Genomic DNA, 12,110 nt, shown 5'->3' with positions numbered 1-12,110 from the left:
CAAAAATCCAGCAAAAAAGTGACAAAAATCCAGCACAAAAAATGACAAAAATCCAGCAAAAAAATGACAAAAATCCAGCAGAAAAGTAATTTAAAAAATGGCAGAAACACATAGGGGAAATAAAAAGTGACGACAATGGCAAAGAGGAGAGAATGCACTTGGTTTTGGCGGGTGGTAAGAGGTTAATGGAGCACAGTTCACTGTGGAGAGTTTGCTCCTCCGGTTTCTTCCTGAGGTGGTCTGTGGTGGTCTGAGGTGGTCTGAGGTGTTCTGAGGTGTTCTGAGGTGGTCTGAGGTGGTCTGAGGTGGTCTGAGGTGGTCAGAGGAGTTTACAGGAGTGTCTGTCAGTGAGTCTCACATTAATCTGAAGTATTTCCATTTCCCCACGACACCAGTGTGAGAACTCTCTGTGACTCAGTCTCGACATGAAAGAAACACTCACACAACCCAAAAGTGAGTCTGTGTGAAATGTGTGAGGAAAAGATCAGTGTGATCATGTTTCCACTGAATCTCTGTTCAGAACCTTTGAAACAGACGAGGCACTGATGGAAAATAAATGAATCCTAAAGCCTCACCAGGATCAGCAGTGGAGATGTTCCTTTACAGCAGTGTTGTTCAGCCTGAGGAGAGTTTCCCTGAGTCTGAGCTGCAAAGGGAGCAGGAGGTTTACAGGAAAGCATGTGACCTGCTTCAGCCAATCACAGAGCAGTTCACCCAGGTGTGTCTTTGTGTGTCTTTGTGTTGTTGACACAGGGACGGGCTCCGCTCAGAGTCCAGTCACTTCACAGTCCTTTTATGGAGTTCCTTTTCCTGAACTCGTTTAACCTCTGACCATAAACACAGCTCAGTCCTGTCAGAAAGTGAACTCAGACAGAACTGCGGAATCTACAGGCCAGTTCCAGTCGACTGAAGAACAGATTCATACACAAGACCGTCGGGAAGCTGAACTCCCTGCCCTCCCTCCCTCCCATCACTGATTTGAAGTATAGTAGTTTTTTTTTGCCTATAGTTAAATATTTATTATTATAGTAAAGGTTTCACTCATAGAAACATATAGAACTATGTCTAATGGAGGATGAGGACGATCTGCATCCATTGTTTTGGCCAAAGGTAAAAAACGTCTGGTCTATAATCCTGTGTTTGAAGCTTCTAAACGTGTCAGTGTTGAATTGGGACAGCAGGGGGCGCTGTTTACTCATGCCAGGTCTTCAGAGGGAGCTCGTTTGAAAGACAAAGGTTCTGAAATGATGCACAAAAGTCCGGAACATGAAGCACAAGCAATGAACTGGTTTATTATGTGTTTTTATTTCATTGTTGGGCAAATGTATTGAACGTGTGAGTCAAATTCATTCATCATTATGCTGTGGTCGACAATAAAGTTTTACTATCCAGACTATTCTATTCTAAATATACAAGTGGGAAGTGAAAGGCAACAAACCTCTAAACTTTTCACACATTTCATTATTTTACAGCATCAACACAAAATTTATTAAAAACAAAAACAATCTTTAATATCAGTCACTGGGTCCACGATCTCTTTGTACAAGACCAGACATTTCCTCAAACACTAAATAATCTGAGCTCTAGTAATATTACAGGCCTTTAGAGCGCTGTGACGTGACCTGAAACCCAGCAGGAAATCTCCAGGGGTCTCATTTATAAAGCTCACGTACGTATGGACTAAATGAGGCCCAAACCTTCACAGGATTCCAGCCGCTCTGTGATGATAAGGAGAGTGAGAGCAGCTGGTGCAGAGGCCGCACTGAGGGATGGTCTGAGGCACAAGTGCAGAGGGCGTGGCCTGAGGAGGTCATGCGCACATTTCTGCTCCAGGTGGAATCAGTGAGTCTCATGGAGGGTTTTATAAAGAGTGAAGTCTGGGTTTTGGAGGCTCCAGCAGTCCACCTGTGCTAACTTAAATGTACTGGACTTGATTTGGAAAGACACACAGCTCTCTATAAGGTCCCGCAGCCGACAGTGACGTCAGAGCAGAAGGAACTCTGAGACAGGTTTGTATCGAGGCTCAGATCTGGTGAAGATCCTGAAGATCACAGTGGCCCCATCATGATTAAAATGACACGTCTCAAACTGCAGGACCAACATCTCCAATCTTACAACAATCAAACACAATATCCAAGGACCAAGACGATAGAAAACATAAAATGTCATCTGTAATATCAGATCAATGTAATAATATCATTAAGCAGGACTGATAAAAGCTCCAGGATCAGACGCCTGGAGAGTCTGTGACCCGCGAGGCCTGAAGGACTTCACTTTCTTCTCTCGTCCTCGTCGTTCTTTCTTTGGAGGAGACTTTGTGTCTCAGACCTGTTCTTGATGGAGCTCAGACCTGTTCTTGATGGAGCTCAGACCTGTTCCTCTTAGCCGTGATGCTGATCCTTCTGTTTATTCTCCTGGGCTCAGTCTGAGGCATCTGATCTGGAGCTAAACATCTTCAGGACACATTAGTCTGTTAACAGCTGTGGAAAAGCAGAGATCAGATTAGTTTCAAATTCCAAATCATTGTATACAATATTAACCGACAATGGAATATATGAAAGGATAAAGTCTCCAGGTCTGTTTTTAATTAAACATGACCTGGTTATGTTTTATTAAAAAGAGTCTTTGCTGATGTGGGACCTTTAAATGAAGAATGGATTTGGATGAAGAAAACTCTTTAAAACAAACTCCAACAGCCTCAGTGATTTTATTTAAAGAGACAAAAACAGACAGAAAATGCGGCTCCAGGTTCAGAACAGTTTCATAAAGTCAGGACTCACCTCAGTGTCTCCAGTTGACAGTGAGGGCTCTGTTTAAGGACGTGGAGCTCCTTCAGGTCTGACTCTCTCAGACTGTTTCTCCTCAGGTCCAGCTCAGTGAGATGTGAGGGGTTGGACTTCAGAGCTGAGGCCAGAGAGGAACAGCTGATCTCTGACAAACCACAGTCATACAATCTGAAAAAAGAATAAATGAAGTGATTAAAGTCCAGAGTTAATACGGATAAAACACAAAGATGCATTGATTAATAAACAACATGAAATCAAACTGAAGAGTTAATGAAATCATAATTTTAACATTTCTATGTTCAAATTATGTTATAAATGAATAAATATGCCATTGTGTTGAGTTATGAGTATGACACATATATTCTTCCTACACTACCTGGAGGTATTGGTAACCTGTAGGCCAAGAAGTGTGTTTTTCTATCTTAAGGCCTCACAGTGATTGATACGGGGCCTCACAGACACACAGTCTGTCTCAACTAAACTCACCAAGAAAAACAACTTTTACTTAGAATGTGGACTCAGCCGATCATTTTTAAGGACACGCCCTGTACGTACCTCATTTACATACTAGGATAAAAACCCATGTCTATCGTTGTTCAAATGTTCTGTTCTCTTCACCCAGTAAATATTCTTTACTCCGCGTTACTGGCCTCGAATCTTCCTTCACACCAATGATTTCAGTTAATAATAAAAAAAACAATATAGCTTTCGACAAACCGTTTAAAGTCTAATTCTTTCCTAAAACTTTATAAAATATAGCTTGAACAATATACAAATCTTAATGTATAAAAAGCACAAATAAATAAATACATATCATTCAATTTTTTATGTCTCTTTTTTTTTTTAAATAGAGTGTTCACAAAATCTGTAGGTTAAGACCTCGAGACTGTAATTCTTCTGGAACTGTATTTATTTGAATCGTGAACAAAACAAAAACAAATCACTAAAACTGTTTTGTTCATAGTGTGTGTTAAAACCTGAGCCCTGACACAGAGACAGTGAACTGACCTGAGAGTTTTCAGGCGACAGTCTGTGCTTTGCAGAAAACCACACAGATGAGACACTCCTGAGTCACACAGGTCTGTGTTATAACTCAGGTCCAGCTCAGTGAGATGTGAGGGGTTGGACTTCAGAGCTGAGGCCAGAGAGGAACAGCTGATCTCTGACAAACCACAGCTCCACAATCTGAATAAAGAATAAATGAAGTAATAAAAGTCCAGAGTTAATACAGATAAAACAAACACAAAGACATATTGATTAATAAACGACATGAATTCAAACAGAAGACTTAATTAATATACAATAGAATTTTCGACAAATCGTTTAGTCTAGTTCTTTCCTAAAACTTTGTAAAATGTGGTTTAAACAATATACAAATCTTAATGTATAAAAAGCATAAATAGATAGATCCATTTCATTCATTTTGTTAAATAGTGTTCAAAAAGGTCTGTAAGAAAAGACTTTTAGACTTTAATTTTTTCAGAAAATGTATTTATATTTATTGTACACAAAAGAAAAACAAATCCTTAAAACTATTTTCTTCATAGTTTGTGTTAAAACTTGAGCCCTGACACAGAAAAAGTGGACTGACCTGAGAGTCTGCAGGCGACAGTCTTTAAGTTGCAGAAAACCACATAGATGAGAGACTCCTGTGTCAGACAGACTGAAGTTATTACCCAACTCCAGCTCAGTGAGATGTGAGGGGTTGGACTTCAGAGCTGAGGCCAGAGAGGAACAGCTGATCTCTGACAAACCACAGTGACTCAATCTGAATAAAATTAATTAAATGATTAAAATCCAGAGTTAAAACATAAAACAAACAAAAGGACTGAGATCTTGATTAATAAAAAACATTAATTTAAACTGAATGGTTAATAATTAAAACCATTAGAATAAAAGACAAACTGTTTAAAGTCTAATTCTTTCTTGAAAACGTCATGAAATATAGATTGAACAATATACAAATCTTAATGTATAAAAAACAAACTGATAAATGCATTCCATTTATTTTGTTATGTCCTTTCAAACATTTACAGTGTTCTAAATGTCTGTTGGAGAAGACTTCTAGAGTTTCACTGTTCTGGAAATGAATTTATTTTTATTGTGAACAAAACAAAAACAAATCACTAAAACTGTTTTGTTCATAGTTTGTGTTGAAACCTGAGCCCTGACACAGAGACAGTGAACTGACCTGAGAGTCTGCAGGCGACAGTCTGTTTTTTGCAGAAAACCACACAGATGAGACACTCCTGAGTCAGACAGTCTGTTATTACCCAAGTCCAGCTCAGTGAGATGTGAGGGGTTGGACTTCAGAGCTGAGGCCAGAGAGGAACAGCTGATCTCTGACAAACCACACTTCCACAATCTCAATAAAGAATAAATGAAGTGATTAAAGTCAAGAGTTAAAACAGATAAAACAAACACAGACATACATATTGATTAATAAACGACATGAATTCAAACAGAAGAGTTCATTAAAATACAATAATTTTCGACAAATCATTTAAAGTCTAGTTCTTTCCTAAAAGTTTATAAAATGTAGTTTAAACAATATAAAATCTTAATGTATAAAAAGCACTAATTAATAAATCCATTTTATTCATTTTGTTATGTCTCTTTTAAAAAAAATAGTGTTCAAAAAGTCTCAAAATAAGACCTCGAGACTGTAATTCTTCAGCAAATGTATTTATTTTTATTGTAAACAAAACAAAAACAAATCCTTAAAACTATTTTGTTCATAGATTGTGTTAAAACTTGAGCCCTGACACAGAGACAGTGAACTGACCTGAGAGTCTGCAGGCGACAGTTTGTATTTTGCAGAAAACCACATAGATGAGACACTCCTGAGTCAGACAGGTCTGTGTTGTCACTCAGGTCCAGCTCAGTGAGATGTGAGGGGTTGGACTTCAGAGCTGAGGCCAGAGAGGAACAGCTGATCTCTGACAAACCACAGTCACTTAATCTGAATAAAATAAATTAAATGATTATAATTCAGAGTTAAAACAGATAAAACAAACACTAGGACTGACATCTTGATTAATAAACGACATGAATTTAAACTGAATGGTTAATAATTAAAACCAATAGAATAAAAGAAAAACTGTTTAAAGTCTAATTCTTTCTTAAAACTTGATGAAATATAGCTTGAACGATATACAAATCTTCATGTATAAAAAGCATAAACTGATAAATGCATTTAATTAATTTAGTTATGTCCTTTCAAACATTTACAGTGTTCTTAAGTCAATGAAATCAATACGGATTTCATTGAAGACTTTACGGACTTTGTCACGAGGCTAGCCCTGGATTATGACAAGTTTTTGATAGTTGGAGACTTCAATATCCACGTTTGCTGCGAGTCTAAGCATCTAGCCAGAGAGTTCTTAAACCTTATCGACTCTTTTAATTTGACTCAGTCAGTCTCAAGATCTACTCACGAGAAAGGCCACACGCTGGACCTTGTGCTCTCCTTTGGACTCGATGTTGATATTGGTGACATTTGTGATACGCACTTCTCTGATCATTATGCGGTTCTGTTTGGTGTGACATTGCGCCCGTGTCAAGCTAAACCCTGCAGCTCCGTGCGTTTAAAGTGCACAGTAAATGCCCAGACTGCGTCTTTGTTCTCAGCTGCTCTTAGTGATTCTGAGCTGTTAACGCAAAATGATTGTCTTGATGTTGGCCCGGACCAGTTGCTTTCACACTTTAATGTGGCTTGTACAGATATTTTGAACGCTGTGGCCCCTTTTACGCTAAAACGCGCAAAGCCTGCCACTGATCCATGGCTAAATAAAAATACCCGTGAGCTTAGGCGCGCTTGTAGACGCGCTGAAAGAAAATGGAAAAAGGACTGTCTTCATGTCTCTTTACAAATTCTGAAACAGTGCCTGAGAGACTATCAAAAAGCCATAAAATGTGCAAAAAGCAACTACTTTTCCAATCTTGTTCGTAATAACAGACATAAACCTCAGTTCATTTTTAACACTCTTGATTCTCTTTTAAATCCATGTGAGCCCAATAGTGTTGTACCTTCTGTTGAACTTTGTGAAGATTTTTTTAAATTATTTTAATAACAAAGTGTCAGCTGTCAGGCCATCCCCATCTACCAGCGATTGTGACCCTGCTGTTGTTCCTATGTGCTGTTCTGTTCTTGAGAATTTTGAGCAAGTGTCCACTTTGTGCGTGACTGAAATTGTGAAGCATCTGAGACCTTCCTCCTGTCCTATGGACACTATCCCACCTCATCTTTTAAAGGAGGTTATTGAAGTAATTGGACCTTGTATTGTGAAAATAATTAATTCTTCATTGATGACCGGTTCGATCCCTGCTGTTTTCAAACATGCAGTCGTTCAGCCGCTACTCAAAAAACATAATCTTGACCCCAATGCTTTGTCTAATTTTAAGCCTATTTCTAAACTCTCCTATTTGTCAAAGATCTTGGAGAAAGTTGTTTATATTCAACTTCAGTCATATCTTGATTTTAATGGGATTGGGGAGAAATTTCCGTCCGGTTTTAAAACAAAACACAGCACTGAAACTGCCCTTTTAAAGGTTTTTAATGATCTGCTTTTAGCTGTGGACAGTGGTAAATCAGCGCTTCTTGTTCTTCTTGACCTTACCACTGCATTTGACACTGTTGACCACAAATACTTTTATCTCGTCTGGAGTTGTGCGTAGGCATCAAGGGTACAGTCCTCCAGTGGTTCCGCTCGTACCTTTCTGACAGAATGTTCTCTGTGCACTTGGGAGAGTTCTCGTCCACTGTGTCCCCCCTTAGCTGTGGGGTCCCTCAGGGATCCATTTTGGGTCCAATCCTCTTTGCCTTATATATGTTGCCACTGGGTTCTATTTTCCAAAAGCATAATGTTTCCTATCACTGCTTTGCAGATGATATTCAAATATATTTGCCAATTACAGTCGACACCAGTAAAACCTCCTTAACAACCTTGACAAACTGCCTGAGTGACGTCCAGTCTTGGCTAAATTCAAACTTCCTGTCTCTGAACAAAACCAAAACAGAGATAGCTGTATTCGGAAGTTGCAACCCCCTGTCAAACCTGAAGACCGACAGTGTTATTGGGCCTCTTGTTTCCTTTATCCGCCCCACTGTTAAAAACCTTGGGGTGACTTTTGATACTTGCTTCAAATTTGAAAAACACATTGGATCAGTTGTAAAAGCCAGCTACTTCCAACTAAGACTTCTTGCGAAAATTAAGGCCTACTTGCCAAAAAAGACTTAGAAAAGGTGATACACGCCTTCATCACTTCAAGGTTGGATTATTGTAACTCCCTTTACACAGGGCTGGACCTTAAATCCCTCCAGCGCCTGCAAGGAGTCCAAAATGCCGCAGCCTGCCTGCTGACCGGCACAAGAAAATGGGAGCACATCACTCCCATTCTGTCCTCCTTACATTGGCTTCCAGTTCCCTTTCACATCAAGTTTAAAATTCTGCTGATTGTTTTTAAATGCCTAAATTCGCTGGCACCTCAGTATCTGTCAGAACTGCTGCAGCTCTACTGTCCTTCCAGAGCTCTGAGGTCTGCAGACCAGCTCCTTTTGTCTGTTCCTAAATCCAAGCGTGTGTCCAGAGGTGACCGAGCCTTCTCAGCGGCCCCTAAACTTTGGAACAGCCTTCCTCTACATGTGCGCTCGGCTCAGTCTGTAGAGGAGTTTAAAACCAAATTAATAACTCATCTTTTTGCCTTGGCCTTCGGTTCCATGTAGACCAGATACAGTTTGTGCCTTTATATATTACCTGTGTTTAACTTTTATTGTGTTTATTGTACATATTGTTACTGTTCTTGTACAGCACTTTGGTCGACAATGGTTGTTTTTAAATGTGCTTTATAAATAAAATTGATATTGACATTGACATTGACTTCTAGAGTTTCACTGTTCTGGAAATGAATTTTTATTGTGAACAAATCACAAACAAATCCTTAAAACTGTTTTGTTCATAGTTTGTGTTAAAACTTGAGCCCTGACACAGAGACAGTGAACTGACCTAAGAGTCTTCAGGCGACAGTCTGTGCTTTGAAGAAAACCACACAGATGAGACACTCCTGAGTCAGACAGGTCTGTGTTGTCACTCAGGTCCAGCTCAGTGAGATGTGAGGGGTTGGAATTCAGAGCTGAGGCCAGAGAGGAACAACTGATCTCTGACAAACCACACCTCAATCTGAATAAGAATAAATGAAGTGATTAAAGTGCAGAGTTAATACAGCAAACATGCAGAAAAAACACAAAGGCTGTATCCAAATGTCCACACTATTCCCTAACCCCTCATTCACTACATAGGCCCGCACTATATAGTCGACTATATAGTCACTGATTCTGTTGGAGATTCAGACACAAGCCACTACTTTCTCCACGCTGCGGCTGCAGATATGTTTTTAATTTTTTTATTTTATCTGAATTTATTTATAGTTACAAATGTTTATTTTATGAAACAGAACGACTGTTTTGGCACTTTTACAGGCTTTACATCATCACAAAAAAAGGAAAAAAAAAATATCACTCCAGCGTGAGCTCAAAAGACTTGCCGAAAGTCGGTCACAGGCAGGTGTCCGAACACCAGCAGATTGAGTGACTACATCTGCTAAAAGTTCGCAACATTCTGGGAATAATCTATTTCTGTGATAAAAACCAACAGACTCATGAGACAGTGGAATATTTATGGATAAATACGAGTCAGATACGCTTTTCTTCACATGGATTTTACATGAATGGCTTGGATTATTCGAGAAGAAGCAATCGGTCATTTAACAGCTCAAGCTAAAGGTTAGCGGCTAATGTTAGCATGAAGCTATCGGTCATTTAACAACTCCAGCTAAAGGTTAGCGGCTAATGTTAGCATGAAGCTATCGGTCATTTAACAGCTCAAACTAAAGGTTAGCAGCTAACGTTAGCATGAAGCTATCGGTCATTTAACATCTCAAGCTAAAGGTTAGCAGCTAACGTTAGCATCTTTTCACCGTAGCCGGTTATATTTAGGTCATTTATTCATGACAAATACGCAACACACGACTGAAACAGCTGATTTACTTCAGTCGTGTTTAGTTCAAAGACCTGTCTCTGTCAGACTCTTCTCCGACTCTCCCAGTGCATTGTGGTTTATATTGACCCGTTTAGTGACCATCGATGCTCACTACTTTTCCAGATGCATTGTGTGAAATTTCGAGTGGACTATTTTTTTTTCTCTGGACATTCGGACACCCCTACAAAATGGCGTGAGCACTATATAGTGACTATATAGGGAATAGTGTGGACATTCAGATACAGCCAAAAACAGACACCTCCATTAATAAACAACATTAATTAAAACTGAATGGTTGATAATACAAACATAATACAATTTCCACACACAGTTTAAAGTCTAATTCTTTCCTAAAACTTTAAAAAATACAGTTTGAACAATATACAAATCTTAATGTATAAAAAGCATAAACTGATAAATAAATTTCATTTGTTTTGTTATGTCTCTTTTTAAATCATTTACAGAGTTCAACAAGTCTCTAGGATAAGACTTCTAGACTTTCAACACAAACAAATCACTAAAAATGTTTTGTTCGTAGTTTGTGTTAAAGCTTGAGCCCTGACACAGATACAGTGAACTGACCTGAGAGTCTGCAGGCGACAGTTTGTACTTTGCAGAAGACGACACAGATGAGACACTCCTGAGTCAGAAAGGTCTGTGTTAAAACCCAGGTCCAGCTCAGTGAGATGTGAGGGGTTGGACTTCAGAGCTGAGGCCAGAGAGGAACAGCTGATCTCTGACAAACGCCAGCTCCTCAATCTGAATAAAGAATAAATGAAGTGATTAAGTCCAGAGTAAAGTCAGAGGAGTTTCTGTAGCTACATCTTAACATCTGAGACTCTGGTTTGGAGCAGGACTCAGAGGTCAGGGGTAAATGCTGTAGTTTTTCATCTCCTACACTTTACTTCACTCTCAGAGAACGGTTACGTCCCATCACTCAGTTTCAGTGATAAAAGGATGAGGAGAGCGGAGGATGGACGAGCGAGAGCCGTCACAGACCTGACACTGACCTGAGAGAGGAGAGCTGACAGTGAGGACTCTTCAGACCTGCACTGACCTGAGAGAGGAGAGCTGACAGTGAGGACTCTTCAGACCTGCACTGACCTGAGAGAGGAGAGCTGACAGTGAGGACTCTTCAGACCAACACACAGCGCAGACACTGAGGAGTCACCCAGGTTAGTATAACTCAGATCCAACTCTCTGAGATGGGAGGGGCTGGAGCTCAGCGCTGACGCCACCACTTCACAGTGAAGATCTGAGAGTCCACAGAAGCTAAACCTGTAACAGATGTTAGAGCGACAAGTGAGTGATTCTAACAGGTCTGTGAAGCTTCTGTCTGTGACTGAGGACTCACCCAGCCTTCCTGCAGTTCCTCACCGCTGGGATCAGTCTCAGTTTACCCTGATCAGACGTGTTGTACTTGTTTAGGTCCAGCTCCTCCAGGACCTGCTCTGACATCTGCAGCATGTAGGCCAGGGCCGAGCACTGAATCTCAGACAGTTCCTCCTTAGATCCACCTCCAGACTTCAGGAAGTCCTGGATCTGCAGCTGCACAGACTGGTCCTTCAGCTCCATCAGACAGTGGAAGATGTTGATGCTTCTGTCGGGAGAGACTTCCCTTGTGTTCATCTCTTTAAGGTTTTCAATGACTTCTGTGATTTCTGATTCCTTTATTGGACTCAGCAGAGCTCCTAAAAGTCTGTGGTTGGACTCCAGACTGAGGCCATGAAGGAACCGCACAAACAGGTCCAGGTGGCCGTTTGGACTCTGCAGGGACTTTTCTACAGATTTTCTGAGGACCTTGTTTGGACTTAACCCTGAGACGGTTCCTTCGGTTCCCTGAAGAAACTTCCTGACCACCTCCTGGTTGTTCTGAAAGCAGTGGTGAAGGTAAACGGCTGCCAGAAACTCCTGCACGCTCAGGTGGATGAAGCAGTAGACTGACTGGTTGAAGACACTCTCTCGTTTGAAGATCTCAGTGCAGAGTCCGGAGTAGACCGAGGCCTCGCTCAGGTCCAGACCCACCTGCTCCAGGTCTTCTTGGTAGAACATCAGGTTTATTTCTCACCGTGAGTCTGGAGCAGGTTCAGGACTGAAGTCTGGAGGTTTGTCTTTAGACCAGTCGCTCTTCATGGACAGAGCCGACACTGAGCCTGTGGATCTGCGTCTGTGGAGAGAACAATAATCTGCTTTTGCTTTGTCTAAAAACACATTTGTCTTTGAAGGAGGTTAAAGTCGATAAGAAACGTCTGAACTCACTTTGTCCCACAGAGCTGTGGCTCAGTGC

General features: G+C 40.5%; 1 protein-coding gene across 1 annotated transcript in view; it reads right to left on the bottom strand.

The window, feature by feature from the left end:
* Positions 1–2,473: 2,473 nt before the first annotated feature.
* LOC306960549 (NACHT, LRR and PYD domains-containing protein 12-like) overlaps positions 2,474–12,110 on the bottom strand; it is a gene marked incomplete at both ends in the record, with an annotated part of 32,023 nt that continues 22,386 nt past the window's right edge. Inside the window, 13 exons of the mRNA XM_079552982.1 lie at positions 2,474–2,480; positions 2,781–2,954; positions 3,795–3,971; positions 4,378–4,554; positions 4,978–5,151; positions 5,572–5,748; positions 8,792–8,965; positions 10,406–10,582; positions 10,654–10,700; positions 10,861–10,894; positions 10,928–11,101; positions 11,178–11,859; positions 11,917–11,990. Of these exons, the coding sequence (XP_079409108.1) occupies positions 2,474–2,480; positions 2,781–2,954; positions 3,795–3,971; positions 4,378–4,554; positions 4,978–5,151; positions 5,572–5,748; positions 8,792–8,965; positions 10,406–10,582; positions 10,654–10,700; positions 10,861–10,894; positions 10,928–11,101; positions 11,178–11,859; positions 11,917–11,990 (2,248 nt within the window). The remainder of the gene's footprint in view (positions 2,481–2,780; positions 2,955–3,794; positions 3,972–4,377; positions 4,555–4,977; positions 5,152–5,571; positions 5,749–8,791; positions 8,966–10,405; positions 10,583–10,653; positions 10,701–10,860; positions 10,895–10,927; positions 11,102–11,177; positions 11,860–11,916; positions 11,991–12,110) is intronic.

The sequence above is a fragment of the Gobius niger genome (genome assembly GCF_951799975.1).
Source record: "Gobius niger genome assembly, chromosome: 3".
NCBI lineage: Eukaryota > Metazoa > Chordata > Actinopteri > Gobiiformes > Gobiidae > Gobius > Gobius niger.
Note: the sequence above shows the minus strand (reverse complement) of the source record. Positions and strands in the feature narration are given on the sequence as shown.